The 19,583-nt window shown below is 36.0% G+C and overlaps 1 protein-coding gene across 1 annotated transcript in view; it reads right to left on the reverse strand.

The window, feature by feature from the left end:
* Positions 1-19,583, reverse strand: part of INPP4B (inositol polyphosphate-4-phosphatase type II B) — a 601,242-nt gene that overhangs the window by 25,928 nt on the left and 555,731 nt on the right. Inside the window, exon 21 of the mRNA XM_042781432.1 lies at positions 16,980-17,077. Within this exon, the coding sequence (XP_042637366.1) occupies positions 16,980-17,077 (98 nt within the window). The remainder of the gene's footprint in view (positions 1-16,979; positions 17,078-19,583) is intronic.

Here is a 19,583-nt window from a genome sequence, read left to right on the forward strand (position 1 = left end):
AACTATTCCCATAGAGTCAATTCTGACTCCTCAAAACCAAACCAAACTAAACCAAACTCAGTGCCATCAAGTTGGATCCAACTCATAGGGACCCCTCCTTGGGTTTCCAAGACAGTATCACTATGGAAATAGATTGTCCAATCTTCCTTTCAAGGAGTGGCTGGTAGGTTGGAACCACCGGCCTTGTGGTTAGCAGTCAAATGCCTCTGGCACTACGGCACCAGAGATCCTAATTCTGACTCCCAGTGACCCTATAATATGCTAGATGGTTATATATGTTATGGTGAAAAATAAAGAGAAGGGTGGTTAAGAAGTTTTCATCAAGAAAATGACATCTGGACAAAGACTTAAAGGAGGTGGGTGAGTGATCCATATGAAGAAAGAATTTCAGGCAGAGGAAATAGCCATTGCAAAAGTCCAAGTGGATAGTGTGAATAAGAGTAAAACAAATGAGGAAGAAAGAGGTAAGAGAGGAGGGCAAAGGGGTCAGACTGTGAGACCTTAGAAGCCACTGCAAGAATTTAGGATTTAGTCTAGAAAAAAAAGACTCAATACCTCTTGGAAGGTGTTAAGTAGAGGATAGACATAATCCATCTTTTATTTTAGAATGGTAATTTTGACTTCTATGTGAGTGAAAAACAAGAGACAAGGAATAAGCCAATGCCATAATCGGGGAAGGAAAAAAAAAGAGCTTGCACAAGGTGGTAGCAATGCAGGTAGTGGGAACTGGTAGCATATATTTTGAAAGTAGACTCAATATGATTTTATGATGAATTAGAAGTATAAAATAAAAAGAAGAGTCAAGGGTGACTCCATTTTTTTTTTTGTTTCCAAATCAACTATAAATTTGGAATTGATATTAAATGAGATGAGGAGGGTTGTAGGAGGAACAAGTGCTTAAGGGCTGATCAGAAACAGCATTTTGGGTATGGTAAATTTAAGAAGTTTTACAGGTTATAGGGACTCAGGGAAGAGGTATGGGCTGGATATTTTTACATGGAAGTCAATAGTTTATGTTGTTTGCTGTCGAGTCAGCCCCGACTCATAGCTACCCCTCCTTGGGTTTCCAAAGCAGTATCACTACGGAAGTAGGATTGGCCAACCTTCCCTTCGAGGAGTGGCTGGTGGGTTTGAACCGCCAGCCTTCTGGTGAGCAGTCAAGTGCCTGAGGCACTATGCTACCAGAGCTCCTCAATAGTTTATAGATGGTACTTAAAGCAACGAGTCTTAGTTCAAGAAGGCAGCAGAGCAAATAACCATAGTCTGAATCCTGGGACACCCCAACATTTACAAGTCAGAATGATAAAGAGGAATCAGTAATAAATATTGAATAGAAGAGCATAGGGGCAAAAACAGAGAAGTGTGATGGACTCAAGGTCAAGAGAAGAAAGATGAAAGAAATAACTATACCATACCTGCTACTAAATTAAGGAAGATGAGGATAAAGAATTAAGCATTGAGTTTAACAATGCAGACATTCTGACAAAAACAGTTTCAGTGAAGGCTTATGGACAACATCATGATACCTGTGGGTTTATGTGAAAAATGATGGAGAAAATTTGGAAATAAGTGATAATTTTCAAATTCCACTTATATCTACTTCTTTTGGGATATTTTAAACTTGAAGGTACTCCAGAATTATGACAGAATATTATTTCCTCCTATACTGCCAATTCTTTTATTCATATTTTGTATATCTCTATCATGCCAAACATATGGAAATATGTGAAAAACTCTCAGCCATCTGAATGTTTCCAAATGTACATATGTCTGAAATAAAATAGACAAAATATTTGGATAACTAATTGGATGTTTCATTTGTGTATTTTTATTTCTATCTGGCATCAGAGTTGAGTTCTACAAAACAGGAATTATTACAAAATTACATAATAGTAACTCATAGTTTCAGTTTGCAAAAACGCAACCAATGCCATGGAGTTGGATCTGACTCATAGTGACACCTCCTTGGGTTTCCAAGACAGTATCACTATGGAAGCAGATTGCCCAACCTTCCTTCTGGGGAGTGGCTAGTGGTTTTGAACCTCCAGTTTTCTGGTTAGCAGTCAAATGTCTTAGGCACTGTGCCACCAGATATTTATTTGTTAAATTAAGAAAATTCTTATATCTTCAAGGGTCCATATGGTAATAAAGAACAAATGATCTGTGACATTTACTTGTGCTTAGGAAATTCAGGTGCATTAACTTGGCTTGACATAGTAATTCAAGGTAATCTCACATTCAACAGGGTAATGAGTACAGCTGAGTTGCTTCATATTCATATTTAACTCAGATCAGTCAACTATGAATGCTTGTTAAGCAACAAATAAGTAAAAGAGAAAATGGTTTTAATATATTGGACAGTTTTACTACTGTTACACTCATGTCTGGAGTATCAATTAAATGCAAAAACATAATTTTGAAATTTGATAGCTCTCGATTTTACAAATCTAAGCCAGAAATTCTCATATTTTTGCATGCAGCAGAATAACTTGTTAAAACTCAAATTGCTGATCCTTGCCTCTAGTTATGGATTTATTTGAAATTACTCATTTGGATAAAAGGTAATAATAGGTACTTAGTAGTAAAGAGATCAACTGTGCTGGTCAACTACTTATTTGTTCTCTTATCTGTCTACAACTTTCCCCACTCTGCTATTTTCCTAGGAAACCTAATAGGATTGGCAAAGACCAAAAGGGAATCTAAAAGGAAGGGGGAAAACAGAAGTCAATATGTTTGTCCCATCTATCTGCTTTTTATGGTTCTCTGGAAATGGTTGTGTCTTTGTGGCTCTAGCTCCCATTGTAAAGCCTTTCTATCTATGACCCCAGCTTTTACTGGACAGCCTCCACCAAGATTCTGAATTCAGCTGGATGTTCCAAGCTGTTCGTTCTTTGGTGACACTACCTCTGACTTATGTCATTTCAGCACTGTGGTTAGCAGCAGCCTCTGTCTATTGTGAAACTGGGGGTTTCATCAACACTGGTTTGATTTCTCCACTCTTCCTTCACTCTTATAACCAGTATTGTTGTTGTTGTTGTTGTTGTGTGATGCCATCAACTCAGCTCCAACTCCTGTCAACCTATGTATAGCATAACAAAACATTGGTGCTCTTGTGCTATCTTTATTATGGTTGTTTTATTAAAGTTCACTCTTGAGGCAATTGTGTCATTTCATCTCATTCATGATTTTCTTCATTTTCAATGACCCTATACTTTACCATTTACTTTGAAACTTGCTCTTGAACATAGAGTGGTTAAAGCAAGTGGAAGAAATAATGAAGTAAAACAGCAGAACAGAGGACCTTAAAATTGGCTCAAAAAGACAATGAGAAATATGGTAGTGAAAGTTGCAAAGACCAGGAATAGAAAACAAAAACAGAAGAACAAGTCCAGCATTTCTCAAGCTAAAAATAAAATAAAAAAGGAGGAAAAAATTCAAGCTGCAAGTTGCAAAATGGAAGGATTCTATGGGTAAAATATTGAATGACACAGGAAGCAACAAAAGAAGATGGAAGGAATACACAGAGTCCATGTACCAAAAAGAACTGGTTAATGTTTAATCATTTCAGGAAGTAGCAAATGATCAGGAACCTTGGTATTGGAAGAAGAAGTGTAAGCTGCATCAAAGGCACAGGTTAAAAACAAAGCTCCAGGAATTGACAGAATACTAGTTGATATTTCAACAAATGGATGCAATGCTGGATGCATTCACTAATCTATGCCAAGAAATTTAGAAGATAGTTGCTTGTCTAACTGACCAGAAGAGACCCATATTTGTGCCCATTCCAAAGAAAAATGATCAAACAGAATGACAAAATTAAAAATTAATATAATTAATATCACAGGCATATAAAATTTTGCCACAAATAATCCAAAAATGGTTACAGTGGTATGTAGACAAGGAACTGCCAGAAATTCAAGTCAGATTCAGAAGAGGATGTGGAACTAGGGATATCAATGTTGACGGCAGAAGGATCTTGGCTAAAAGCAGAGAATACTAGAAAGACGCTTACTTGTGTTTTATTGACTGTGTGGATTATAACAAATTATGGATAACATTGTGAGGAATTGGAATTTCAGAATACTTAATTGTGCTCATGAGAAACTTGTACATAAACTAAGAGGTAGTTGTTCTAATACAACAAGTATATACTGCATGGTTTAAAATCAGAAAAGGTGTGTGTCAGGGTTGTATCCTTCCACCATACTTATTCAATCTGTATGTTGAGCAAATAATCTAAGAAGCTGGACTATATAAAGAAGAAGATGACATCAGGACTGGAGGAAGACTCATTAACAACCTAGAATATGCAGATGATAAAATATCCCTTGCTGAAACTGAAGAGGATCTGTAGTACTTACTGATCAAGATCAAAGTCTACTGCCTTCATTATGGATAACAACTCAACATGAAGAAAACAAAAATCCTCACAAATGCACCAGTAAGGGACATAATGATAAATGGAGAGATGACTGAAGTTGTCAAGTATTTCATTTTACTTGGGTCCAAATCAATGTCCATGGAAGTGTAGGGAAGAACTCAACGGACATATTGAATTAGGTAAAGCTGCTGCAAAATACCTCTTTAAAGTATTAAAAGCAAAGATGTCACTTTGAAGATTAAAGTGCGCCTCACCTAAGCCATGGCATTTTCAGTAGCCTCATGTACATGCGAAAACTGGACAATGAATAAGGCTGACTGAAGAAGAATTAACACCGCTGAATCATGATGTTGGCAAAGATACGGACTCTCAGAAGAATGAAGAATGAACAAATCTACCTTGGAAAACATACATCCACAATGCTTCTTAGAAGCAAGTATGGCAAGATTTTGTCTGTTGTGTTTTGGTCCATGTTATCAGGAGGGACCAGTTCCTGGAGAAAGTTATCATACTTGGTAAGGCAGGTCAGAAAATAAAAAGGGAAGACTCTCAACAAGATGGATTGACACAGTGGCTACAACAATGGGCTCAAACGTAGTAAAAGTTTTGAGGATGGCATAGAACTGGCAGTATTTCATTCTGTTGTCACTATGAGACGGAACCATCTCTACATCACTTAATTACGACTACTATTACTTTAGCAAATATAGTATCTTTTTCTAGTTATTAGTCTTTTCTGATGACATGTCCAAAGTTATGTCTCACCATACTCACTTCTCAGCAAAATTCAGGTTATATTTATTTCATGACTGATTTGTTCTTTCTTTTGTCAGTCCATGGTATATTCAATAATTTTCTCCAACACCACAGTTTGACCTCATCAATGCTTCTTCTATCTTTCTTTTTTTGTTGTTCACCTATCCTCTATCACCAATACCTACAAAACTAAATCTACTACCATTGAGTCAATTCCAACTTATAGTGCTTATAGTGATCATATAAAAACCAAAAAAAAAAAAAACAAACTCAATGCCGTTGAGTCAGTTCCAACTCATAATGACTCCTCCTTGAGTTTCCAAGGCAATATATCTACAGAAGTAGATTGCCCAGTCTTCCTTCAGAGGAGTGGCTGGTGGGTTTGAACTGTCAGGCTTCTGGTTAGCAATCAAATGTCTTAGGCACTATCGGATGGAGTAAAACTACACTATAAGTTTCCAAGGCTATAAATCTTTATGGAAGCTTACTGCCACATCTTCCTACCATGGAGTGGCTGGTGGGTTTGAACTGTTGGCTTTTGTCTATTAACTGATCATTTTAACCACTGAACTACCAGGGATCTTTCTATCATCATTTTTGTTGTTGGTAGGTGCTGTCAAGTCAGTTCTTACTCATACTGAGTCTACATATAACTGAAATATCACTCAGTTCTATGCTATCGTCATAATTACTGCCATGTTCAAGACCATTGTTGTAGCCGTTGTGTCAATCCTTCATTGAGGGCCTTTTTTTTTCTTTTTTCTTTTGCTGATCTGCTACTTTACCAAGCATGATGTTCTTCTCCAGGGACTGGTCTCTCCTGATAACACCTGATAGCATGTCCAAAGTATGTAAAGTGAAGTTTTGTCATCCTCACATCTAAGTAGTGTCCTGGTAGTATTTCTTCCAAGACATTTGTTTATTCTTCTGGCAGTCCACAGTATACGCTGTATTCTCTGCCAACACCATAATTTAAAGTCTTCAATTCTTCTTAGGTCTTCCTCATTCATTGACCAGCTTTCCCATGCATATGAGACAATTGGAAATACCATACCTTATGTCAGGTGAACCTTAGTCCTCAAAGTGATATCTTTGCTTTTTAGCACATTAAAGAGGTCATTTGCAGCAGATTTCCCAGTCCAATATGGTGTTTGATATTTTGATTGTTGCTTCCATGGATGATGATGTTGTTGTTGTTGTTATGTGCCGTCGAGTCAAACCCAACTCATAGCGACCCCTCCTTGGGTTTCCGAGGCAGTATCACTACGGAAGTAGGATTGCCCAACCTTCCTTCCGAGGAGTGGCTGGTGGATGATGATAGTGGATATAAGTAAAGTGAAATCCTTGACAACTTTAGTCTTTTCTCCATTTATCATGATGTTGCTTATTGGTGCAGTTGTGAGGATTTTTGCTTTCTTTATGTTGAGGTGTAATACAAAAGGGTCTTTGATCTTCATCAGGAAGTGCTTCGAGTTCTTCACTCTCAGCAAGCAAGGTCATGCCATCTACAATATCACAGGCTGTTAATAACTCTTCCTCTAATCCTAGTACTACATTCTTTATATAGTCCAACTTCTTGGATTATATGCTGAGCATACAGGTGGAGTAAGTAAGGTGAAAAGATGCAATCCTGACACACAACTTTCTGATTTTAAACCATGTAATATCCTTTTGTTCTATTTGAGCAACTGCTTCTTGGTCTGTGAAAGCTTCCACATGAGCGTAATTATCATAGAATTCTTATTCTTTGCAATGTTATTCATAATTTATTACGATCCACACAGTCAAGTGCTTTTGCATAGTCAATAAAATGTACCTTCATGCTATTCTCTGTTTTCAGCCAAAATCCATCTGACAACAGCAATGATATCTCTTGTTCCACATCCTCTTCTGAATCTGATTTGAATTTCTGGCAATTTTCTGTTGATTCACTGCTGCAAGCGCTTTTGAATTATCTTCAGCAAAATCCATCACCAATATCCTATAATAAATCCTTAGAATGCTTATTTTTCTGAATAGATTATAACTCATGGCCCTGGACCTCTAAGAATTGGTCATTATCTTTTATTTTACCACAGCATCACCTAGCCTAGCATATCCTTTCCAATTCAAGTACACTTCTTTATCTCATCTTGTTTGCAGATTAATCCATTCTTGCATGGCATGACCTCATCCCTAAAGTTTACAGACAGGTTTTAGGAAGCAGAGAGAAAAAAAGATATTGGGAAAAGAGATAAAGGTGATTAAGGGGGAAGAATTTGACAGTGCTTTTGGCACATACAGCTGAACCTTGGTTAATAGAATAAAAAATTAACCTCTGATTCCATTGTTCTGTAAATCTTTGCCTCTGATAACATTCAGAAAGGGTATGCCCATATAAATGTGAATTGTGCAAAGGAAATCCAGTGTCACCATGTATTATGCAAAAGTTAATAATTAAAAAAAAATTATCTTGGCACTTGGGAAATATTTCACCTTTATCACAAAGTTCCTTTGCTAATCAGAAACACAGAGATTGTTTGAAGACATTGTGTGGTGAGTGTGTGTGTGCACATATTCTTTCTCTTTTATATATTTGTATGATGTTATTTATTTTTGTAAGTTCATATCATTTTGAGAGCCTGTGGATATATGAAGAGCAACATTCCAGATAGATGGTGATGTAAGGACCCCCTTGAGAAACAGGATCAAGAGACATCTACCCTGTCTCGTTCAAGTCAAAGAAGTTTTTAAAAAGTGTGTCAGCAGTGAGCCATTTTATGAGTGTCAACACACATGTGTGGCTAATTTTAGAGAAAAAAGAAGTGGGTGGATTGTTTTTCAGGTTCAATCTTTATTTTATGAAGTACTGTTTCATCTATATGGCACACATAGTTGGTATTTTCAGAAATGCTTCCAACACATATTTTCTTGTCTTCAAAAGGGCTCATAAACTAATCACTAACAGAAGGAACTATCTGTTTACCTGGTATTGATTTTCATTGATACACAGAGCAAATGCTGTAGAAATCTTTTTTGAAATACAAGTACCAATTGCAATCCAAGAACTGATTTATATGCTGTTCCTCAATGATTTTGTTCAGTTGTAACAGAAAATATCTGCTGACAAGTGATAGTGACTGCTCTTCCACACTCTACAGCAACAAACAGTATGGAAAATCCAACAGTGTGATCTGCTAAAGAAGTTTAGCCAAGGGCTAGTACTAATTTCTTCCAGAGTATAATACTTGCTAAAAATGTTGTTGCTAGTTTTCTGTTTTTCAGCAACAGGTTGATGTGTATCAGTGTGCAAGTTTATTTGACATGGGGTGTACTTCTGAACAATTATTTTTGCCACTCTTTGTTCTCATTAGAAACAAAATCTAATAATTTCACTCGAGAAAGTATTATCATATACTTGTTCTGGAAAAATTATTTTGATTTACTAAAAAGTTTTGTTCTATGCTTGAAAAATGTACTCAATTTTCAACAGCTGCATGTCAAAATTTAAAAGACAAAGCAGTAGATTCTGTGTTGCTTTTGCTAGGTGCTGTCAAGTCAGCTCTGATTCATAGCAACCCTATGTACGACAGACTGAAACACTGCCAGGCCCGGTCTTCCACCGTCCTCACAATCCTTGCTATGGTTGAGCCCATCATTGCAGTCACTGTATCATTCCACAAAATTGTCTCCTTTTCCACTTACCCTGTACTTTATGAAGCATAACCTTTTCCAGGGACTGGTCTCTTCTGACAACATGACCAAGTCTCTTTTCTAACCAGAAACACAGAGATTGCTTTGAAGACATTTTGTGGTGTGTATGTGTGTGCATGTATTTGTTCTTTCTCTTTGATATATTTGTATGAATTCATTTCTTTCGTTTCATAATTTCATATAATTTTCAGAGCCTGTTGAAATTTGAAAAGTAGGTGAGACGAATTCTGGCCATTCTCACTTCAAAGGAGAATTTCTGCTGTACTTTTTCTGGGACAGCTTTATTTGTTCTTCTGGCAGTCCATGATATTTTCAGTATTCTCTGCCAAAACCACAATTCAAAGGCATCAATTTTTCTTTGGTCTTATTCATTGTCAAGCTTTCACGTGCATGTGAGGTGATTGAAAATACCATGGCTTGGATTAGGCATGCCTTAGTCTTCAAAGTCACATCTTTGCTCAAGAGGTCCTTTGAAACAGATTTGCCCAGTGCAATATGATGTCTGATTTCTTGAGTGCTATTTCCATGGGTGTTGACTGTGCCAAGTAAAATGAAATCTTTAACAACTTCAATATTTTCTCTATTTATCATGATATTGGTTACTGGTTAGTTTTGAGGATTTTTGTTTTCTTTATGTTGAGGCATAATCCATACTCAAAACTGTAGTCTTTGATCTTCATCAGTAAGTGTTTCAAGTCCCCTTCATTTTCAGCAAGCAAGGGTGTATCAGCTGCATATCATAGGTTGCTGATGAGCATTCCTCCAATTCTGATGCTGCATTCGTTCTTCTTCATATAGTCTAGCCTCTCAGATTATTTGCTCAGCATACAGATTAAATAAATATAGTGAAAAGATACAACCCGATTCACACCCTTCCTGATCTTAAATCATTCAGTATCCCCTTGTTCTATTTGTACGACAGCTTCTTGGCCTACGTACAGGTTCCTCCTGAGAACAATTAAGTGTTCTGGAATTCCCATTCTTTGTAAGTTTATCCATAATTTGTTATGATCCACACAGATGAAACCTTTGCATAGTCAATAAAACACGGGTAAACATCTTTTTGGTATTTTTGGCTTTCAGCTAATATCCATATGAGATCAGCAATGATATTCCTCATTCCATATCTTCTGAATCCAGCTTGAATTTATGGATATACCATAATAACCATTTTTAAATTATCTGTAGCAAAAGTTTATTTGCATGTGATATTAAGATTTTATTTGATAATTTCTGCATTCTGTTAGATTATCTTTCTTTGATCACAGTCTATTGGCTTACGTTGCATGCTGCTGTGAGGCTGGAGGCTATGCCACTGGTATTTCAAGTACCAGCAAGGTCACTCATGGTAGACAGGTTTCAGCAGAGCTTCCAGACTAAAACACACTAGGAAGAAGGATGGGGCCAACCACGTATGAAAACATTGGCCACTGAAAACCTTATGAACAATGAAACACTGTCTGATATAGTCCTGGAAGATGAGCCCTTCAGGTTTGAAGACACTCAAAATACAATTGGGGAAGAGCTGCATCCTCAAAAATAGAGTCGACCTTAATGATGTGGTTGGAGTAAAGCTTTTGGGACCTTCATTTCGTAATGGGACATGACTCAAAATAAGAAGGAACAACTACAAACACTCATCATTAATCATTAACATTAGATACATGAGATGAATAAACCCATTCTCTCATCTAACAGAATCTGATTTGAGATACTCAGCAATGTATTTCTAGTGAAACTTTTCTTCTCACCTATTTCTGGGAAATTATCTCATATGCAGGTTTACTTGTCCCAGTGGAGTCTTGTTACTTTTCACACATTTGGCATTATTTTAGTTTCAATATTTATAATTTTCTCTCAAACTTTGTCCTTAATTGAAGCAACATTATTCGACTGTAAATGAGAGATAATTTTAAAGCAAAATGAAAAATGTTACCTGATAATAAGAGTTCTAAATTATTTTAGTTTAAAATAAATTTCATCCTGTTAACAACTGCAGGCTGACAAAGACTTAATTTTTGATTCCTTCACATGCATGCACAGTGTTTAAAAATTGTATTTAAATAATATATTTTCAAACTTGCGTTAGAAGATTTTGATAGGCTATCAGAGGAAAAACATGACTGGTCATATTTTTTGTAAGAAAAAAAATCTTTTCATGACATTTTACTTTGCTGCCACTGAAGAACTGTAGGAGACTTGACAGACAATGGTAGACAACCTGGTGTCTGAAGACATGCATTTACTATTATAAACCCTAAAGTATATTTAGGGCCCTGTTTTGGCCCTTTAGTGCCATTCTACCAGAAAAATACCACAAATGTGTGGCTTCAACGAACAGGGATTTATTCTCTTACAGATTTAGAGGCTAGAAGTCTGAGTTCAAAGTGTCAGCTCTAGCGGCTGAGTGAAAGCCCCTCCACCTTAGGCTTCAGCTCTGTCTCTTGTCCCAGGTCCACTGAAGTTGGAGGTGTCTTAACTCATGTAGCTGCTATCTGCTGAGGCTGACAAACCCCAGGTCAACCAGTACAATGGCATAGTCCCAAAATTATCAAACTACCTGGCAGGACACTAATTCAAGTCTATCAACAGTCCCTAGACCATCAGACAACATAGCAGGCCACTGAGATGAAGACTCGGCCAAATGCAGGATCCAGATGTGCCAAAAGATCCAGACCTTTCTCAAAGCATCTTTTTATATACTGGAAGCAGACCACATCCCTAAGGCAGCTACTCAGCTGCTCACAGTAGAGTCCACCATGGAGTTGATTACCAGTCCCATCATGGGGAATAACTACATCCAGCTGCCCAGCCACTCAAAACCAGGCCCAGCCAAGTTGACACATAACCTTAACTACCAAAGATCCTTTTGTGATATTTTATCCTCAGGACATCAGTCTTTAAAGAGTTATTTGTAACTCTTAGTTGGAATTATTCGGGCTTAAAGGGGCTTTAGCCAGATAAGATAGATCATTTTGTTCTACATCCCAGAATACAACTATTTTCTTCTCAAATAATGTTATGTCTCTGTATCACATGTAAGTCCTAAAATGCCATCATTTTTGGGTCTCTTTGGGGGCCTTCTGACTAGTTTCAGGGTTCTGTTAATGCTACCTTTGCTAGAACATCTCAGTAGGGTCAAGACCAGTGCCTTAACCTGTGGCTGCTGCCCTGAAATCTGCCTTTAAACTTACTTCAACCTACCACCTTAGAAAACTAACAAAAGAGAAACAAACAACAAAAAAATTGACCCTTTCACTTAACTTTGCTGCTGTTTGCCTAATTTTTCATGTCTCTTTCTGTATTCACTCAGTGTCTTTACTTGAGCAGCACATGTTTTCACTTTCAATGTCCATATGTGGTTTTCTTCTACATGTTTATTAAAAATACTCCATCAAATATCATCAGTGACTCATAACCACAAAATTAAATAGGTTCTCTTTAATCCTAAATCTGATTTATTCATCGATGCACTTGATGTTTTTGCCAACTTTCCCCTGATATTCTTCTCACTTAGCTTTAGTGATGCTTGATGACCCTCCATCTCTAATAACTTCTTCCCTTTTTGTGTATTTTTATATGTGGGTTATTCTCCCTTTCCTTCTACTTATGGATAGTCTCCTTTAATAAATAATGTATTTTAAAAAAAAATCTACTTTGGCTATACAGGGGGGGAACTATTCAAACAATTCCCCTAAAAATTAGTTACTCATGAAGTATTATGTATTATGTAATCTTATTTACTTATTCATATAAATGAAAATGACATCTGCGCCGTAATATAACTGTACAGTGTGTGTAAAAAGTGATCAAGTAGAAAGCAGCACTATCAGAACAACAAAACAACAACAAAAGAGCAACTAATATTCTGAAAAGAAGTTCAGTTTCTTTAGATTACTGTTTGATGGCATTGAATCATTAAATTGTAAGCAAGTAGGCACATATGATTTCTCATTAATTTCTCATCACCCTTAGGGACTGATACAGAGTTTGCTGCATAATATGATCTCACCAATGTATGCTAAATTGAATGTGAGGTTTCCAGCAAACATTGCCAAAAGACAATACAGGGCATAATATGACAATATTCTAACTATCATCATTATAAATCTAATCTAAGATTTCTACCTCTCTCAATGTATTTTGTCTAAAATATTTTTTGCTTCAGTTGATGGAATACTACATATAACATGGAGATGTCAATCATATTGTGGATGTAGTTTACAGCAGGACTTTCTGAGCTCACAGTGCTAGACAGTGCACCCTTATAGTGCTAATGCAGGAGTCACTAAGTGGCTCTATTTCCATAGACCCATATGACAATATTCTCATTTGCTTTTCTCTAAAAGGTGCAAGAGTTATGGAAATTATTATAGGAGAAAGAAGAGAGTGCCAAAGATGACAATTTGACACTTGATTACTTGTCCCTTAAAGGGAAAAGAAAGTCAGAAGTGTTTTATCTGCTTTTTCTACCTAGGTCAGAAGCCCCAGTCATGCATGAGATGTAATGGTGACTCTGAAACATGGAGAGGCTAATATTAGTGATTTACACAAATGCTTTGTTATTATTATTTTACCCATTAGAAAAAATTAATTGTCTTAATGCTTTAGGTGGGCATAAAAAGGGACTTGAACGGTCTTTGAAGATTAGAGCAAGAAGAAGCAGAGGCATTTATACTAATCCCACTGGAATTTCCTCAGTTCATCAAAGAATCTGGGAATATCACAGGATGGCCTGAGGGAAAGTAGTTCCTGACAACATACTGTGTATTACAATTAGAGCAGAGAAAACAACTGAATGAGAGTTGCATCATCTATAAAAGAAACTCAGGAGTCACAGTCATCTGATGTTTATTTCAGACATATTTCTGAATATAAAATAAATATGGATATATATTTGATGTATATTTATTTTACATAATTACATATATTGCCCACTCCTAGGATTTACATACTTAGTTTTTTCTGTGTAACGAAGCACCTCACATTTACAGGTCCCACGATTCATCCAGGAGAAGGAAAGAGAGAAATCACCTGTTCTCTTCCAACCTCTACTAGCAGTCTTTCTGTAGCCACCAAGAAGATAGTAATGGAAGATAATACAACTTGAATGTGATTGAATATTTTTTCCAAGTGAGTTGAGATTTTAAAATAGATTAGTCAATAAATCACTAGATTGTACTGAACATAATGAAAGAAATTGAGATAGTGTTGATTGGGAAATTTAATTCTAGTCCCCATCCTCTATTGGGTTAATGTGCTGGGTTGCTAACAAAATGGTTGGTGGTTTGAGTCCACCCAAAGGCATCTTGGAAGAAAGTCCTGGTGATCTACTTCTGAAAATGAACTACTGAAAACCCCATGGAGCACAGTTCTACTCTGACACACATGGGGTCACTTTGAGTCAGAGTTGACTCTACGGCAACTGGTTTTTAGGGTAAGTGCTCAATAAAGCTGATAACAGTTAATAAAATAAAATTATTTCACGTTTGTAGATTGCTGAATTGATACTATCAATTGGACCTATTACTTACACAACAGAATTAGAGAAAATTTTACAAGAAAAAGTAAAATATTTTAGGCCATAAAAGTTCCCATAAGGAAAGAGTAAGAAGATGAGAACTATTTGATTTAGAATGGATTATATAGGCTGAAAATGGAGTTATGAAACCTTAATATCACAAAAATAGGAAATATCTCTTATGGTTAAATGAGTCTTTTAGGAAGAAAGGGGAATTCCACCTTAAAAACATGCAGAATCCAACAATTTGATTAATAAACCACTTAAAAGTAGGTTTATTGAATTAATGGATGCCACATTCATAAGGAATTAATAAATGAAAGTAATATGTTTAAGGGATAATCCTATATTTTAACATTGACACAAAAGATTCCTTGATTTCACTGTAGGAAAAAAAAAAAAAAAAAAGCATATTATATGGAGTATGGGTATGATGCAGCATGGTAATTCTTTTCTTCTTAGCAAATAGCCTAACCACTATTCACACTCTTGTGAAAGCTTTTCAGTTTCTTACTTGAATGGAGTGCAACCCAAATCAATATTTCTACAAAAGGAATAACTCCACATATGTAAGCATCATTGCATAGATCAGGTTTGAACTTTTGTTACCGAGTATAACCATAGTCATACCACAGTTCCATTCTGTATGAAATCTCTGATAGTGTTGTTTTAAAAATAAGTTGACATAACAGTAAAAAAATATCAGGGAAAATCCAGTATATAAGGGTATATATACCTAATGAAAATCAATTTGTTTATTCAAAAGTTTACCCTGTTTTTAAGTAGATAAATATATTTAAAAATTTAAAAAGCATTTTATTATATTAATTAACTACACATTATATTATGTATCATGCTGTTCTTTTCTTAAAAGTTTATGTTCCTATAAAGAGTTTAAGATACTTGATAGTAGGAATTATTTTGTGTCTCGTATTTCAGGTGGTACTTCAACAAACATTTATACGTCTTTAAATGACACATGTGGTTTTAAAGCAGTATTTAACTCCTTCATGGACTCTGACAACAACCTATCAGACAGCTAGATAGACGTGTGTATATTCACTATACATATATTTTCAGTAAGTTGGTATCCTTGGTTCTCAAACATCACAGTAGATTAGAAATCACCCAGGTTTACTAAGACACAGATTGCAAAGCTAGTTCAGTAAATCTGCAATGGAGCCTGGTAATCTGCATTGTTAACAGTTTCTCCAGTGATGTAGATAGTGATGGTCCAGGGACTACACTTTGGAGGAACTGATACAAATAGCAATCAAGTAGATGATAAAAAATCTGAGAATCATTTCCAAATTCTAAGTAACTTTTTAAAAAAACTAGCCACCAAAATCTGTTATAATAAATTCCTTTTTCATTAATTAGTAAAATATTAATTAGCATATGATATAAATTATTGATTTTTATATAATTAATAAAAAACTCACAAGAATGCTGAGATGTCAAATATTCTCCATGTACATAACTTTCTTTTGTTATAAAATAGTATTTTATGTGAAAGAAAATAATGTAAAATCAAAATTAAAAATTGCAGGTGACATTATCATACATAAACACACATGTTGGGAGCTCTGGTCATGTAGTGCCTAAGGCATTTGACTGCTAACCACAAAGTTCAAATCCATCAGCCACTCCTCAGAAGGAAGACTGGACAATCGGCTTCCATAGAGATACCGCCTCAGAAACCCATCGAGGGGTCACTATGAGTCGAATGAACACACATATTACATCATAATATTTTGATGTAAGGTTCACTGGGTTATGAAAAATTCTAAACACTTCCATCTAAGATATTTCAAACTAAGTATCAGAATACAGGTCCTGAACAAATAACCAGTGATTACCTGACAAGCAGATTTTGATTACAGCTTTTGGATAAAAACATTAAAATATTTCCTACTTTATTAAAACTTAGTTTCTTATCATGGTGAATATTTCAACATATTTCTGCTATCTATCAATGAATTCCAAATATATTCCTGATTCTCTCCTTTGGATTTCTCAAATGTTCTGTGCTTAATATTGTGGAGAAAAAAAAAACTGCAGAACTGGATAACAGCAAAAAAAAAAAAAAAAAAAGTATAAAACATTTCTATACACTTGGTTGCCTTGTATTTTCAAAAATATTACAACACATATATTCAATAAATAAATTTTTCTCTTTATAGCACTTAAAATTACTTCATATAATTTGTATTCTATAAAATTTCCTCATGATATGTATATGATAAATGTCTGATACATGTTATAAACCAGAGGCCTAAATCTGTATTTGAGTTTTTGTTATGGTTAAGAATCATACAAAATTTTTACCAGACTCAATTGAGATGTCTAACCATAAGTTCTTCATTTTTAATATTTTATGCTTTCTGGTGCCACTGATATTAATATCCCAGGCAGGAACAGCAGGACACATTCAAGAGTGCAATCAAAGTAATGACACAGGTGTCTGCTCCGTCACTTTAGCAATCAGTATTCTTCATTCAGATAATCTCAAAATCACTCTCACTTTCCCGCCCTATGCTTCCTTAGTGCAATGACCTCTAAGTCGGACCTCTCCTGACGATTTATAAACAAGACATTATTATTATTTTCTGTTACTTGCATACTCACAATCAGGAGGCATCTTTTCCATAAACATCTTGTAGTATTCTTTTAGAAGTTCAAAGTTTTCCTGATTTATACTTTCTTGCAAAGAGACATCTCCAAACCTAAAAATAGAAAAAAAGAAAAGAGTTATGGATTATAAAATAGTACCAGAAAGTCATACTTTTTACCTTTCCTTTTAAAAAGATGGCAATAGTTTCCTAAGGAGGGAGTCTCTTTTTTTAAAAACTTACGTTGCACAATGGTGATTTCAAACATATTCTAGTCTCCATTGGCCCCAACTCCACCGATTCTTTCTGACACAACAAAATAGCCTCACTATCATCAAATGTGACATTAAATGACATACCATATACAGAACTCTAGCCTCTGTTCATATATATATAATTGACAGTAAAGTTAGTCATTCGTCCTACCTTGGCATGGGTATACCTCTACAGGGCTGCATCTCTGTATTTCTAAGCCCCACATCCTTTTTTGCCTTTACAATCATCCTGTTAACCAATGAAACCAATGACAGCATTCTGAGTAGGGATCCAGAAGACCAGGGCTGGACAGTGGGCTCTACGCTGTAACTGCTGTGGGAAATTGCCGAGGCCTACAACCTGCCAGAGAGTAGTTTATCTCTGCCAACATTTTTTCTGTCCTTATCACAAGGGCAGACAGTTTCTACACTAGTGCTCTTTAGATTCACTGGTAAACAAAAAACAAAACAAAACAAAATAAAACAAAAAAGTCCTTTCTACATGTGTCTCTAACCATGTTTTCTCCTTATGCATGTGGAATCCCAGATTCAGAACTTAAACTCTACTTTTCTTTCTGTAAAATGATGCTGTGTAAGTGGCTTCCAAGTGTGTATCTTCATCATTGGAGCTTTTACCAAGCTCCAAATCTGCATTTATAGATGCCAATAGAAAAATTCAATTTGAATCATCCACCTTACCTCAAATATTTCTGAAAAATGAAACCACTTTGTATGGGGCATGACTGTGAGCTCCCCAAAATGGCTCCCAAACTCCATCTGTTTGGTTAAGGAAGAAGTCATTTTTAAAGATGTGCTAACTCATTTCCCTTGTTTTCCTAGCTAATTCAAAACCCATTCTTTCATAGTTATAGACCATTAACTCATTGAGGGCAGCACCTTATCAGAACATCCAAGTCACAAGACATTGTCCACAGCCCCCTCTGGTTGGGCTGTGCACCATTCTATTTGGAAAGTGGTCACCTAGCCCTAGTCCCTAGCTCTCAAACTCAAGTATAAATATCCTTGGCTGAGGGGAGGGGGTTAGTGGTCACTTAAGCCTGGACCAGCTTGCTGCTGCTGATCCACACACGCCGTCTGCAGACCTACTGTAAGCCTTGCCACCACTCTCATATTTTAAACTCCTCACCTGAGCTTTGCTACTTTACTTTGTTACCCTCTCTGCATAATACATTCTTATATCTTTGAGCACACCTCCAGGTAAGTTTTTTGGCCTTCTCCTACCTTCTCAGAAGGAGGTTTTATGAGTTCATAAGACATACCTCGTCCTTTTGACTATTTCTTAGCATGTTCCAATATTCTGTCCTTAACTCAGATTTTTCTCTTTTCCTCACTCCTGCTCACTCTTCACTGATTTTCACATCTCTGGTATCCCAATTTTTTTTTCCTTTACCACTGTCATTACATAACAGGCTTTAATTATATCCAGTTTGGACTCTCTTAAAATCTACCAAATATCTGAATGCCTCTGTATCTTTCCTTTCCAATCTAGCATTCACTTCAGATTATTCATTCACTCAACAAATATCCATAACAATAATAGTCAATAAAAGTCTATGGAGCAGTTGTACTATTTAATACACAGGATAATCGTGCGTCTGAAGCTGACTACAGTTAATAACAACAACATGTGCCAGGTGCTATGCTGTGCAACAAATGTAATATTATGGAACATTAGAGGAATTAATCTAACACTCATCATATCAGCTAACTAAACTTCAGAAATTTTCCTCTCTGTTAAGGACAGAATCCTGCCTCCTTAGTTTAGCATCTACCCTCTCAACAAAGGCTTCTAAAACTCCTTGTGATAATGTATTCACACATTTCTTCTTCACTATTTTAATGGCTTTGGGTTTTTCACATTCTGTTCTCAATTTGACAAGAATGTGTTACCATCCATGTTGGCTTAATTAATGCTTATTTATCCTTCCAAGTCTTGTGAAAGGCTCATCTCCTCAATAAAACCTCCCTGATGAAATCCTCTATCACCTGTAAATCACTTTTTCTTCACATTCCTGTCCCTTGAACAAGCTTTGATTATTGCATGACTCAAACTGCAAAGTATTATTTGTTGAACTATCTTCCTTAATGGATGGTAAGTTATTTCAGGGCAAGGATCACATCCCATTATTCTTGCATCCCCTATTCTCCTTCTGTCCCAAGCTTGGCAGAGCAGTACCTGGCACAGTCAATGTTCAATACTGATATTGAATTGGACTTGAAGGACACATATGTGGACCCAGGAAAAATCTACAGGAGAGTTTCCTGAGACCTGTGTGAATTATACTCTTCTAACTTTTTTAGACTTGGAAGGAAGGTTGGGCAATCCTACTTCCATAATGATACTG

Source organism: Orycteropus afer, unplaced genomic scaffold (assembly GCF_000298275.1).
Source record: "Orycteropus afer afer isolate SDZICR_OR568_19922 unplaced genomic scaffold, OryAfe1.0 scaffold00120, whole genome shotgun sequence".
Classification (NCBI taxonomy): Eukaryota; Metazoa; Chordata; class Mammalia; order Tubulidentata; family Orycteropodidae; genus Orycteropus; species Orycteropus afer.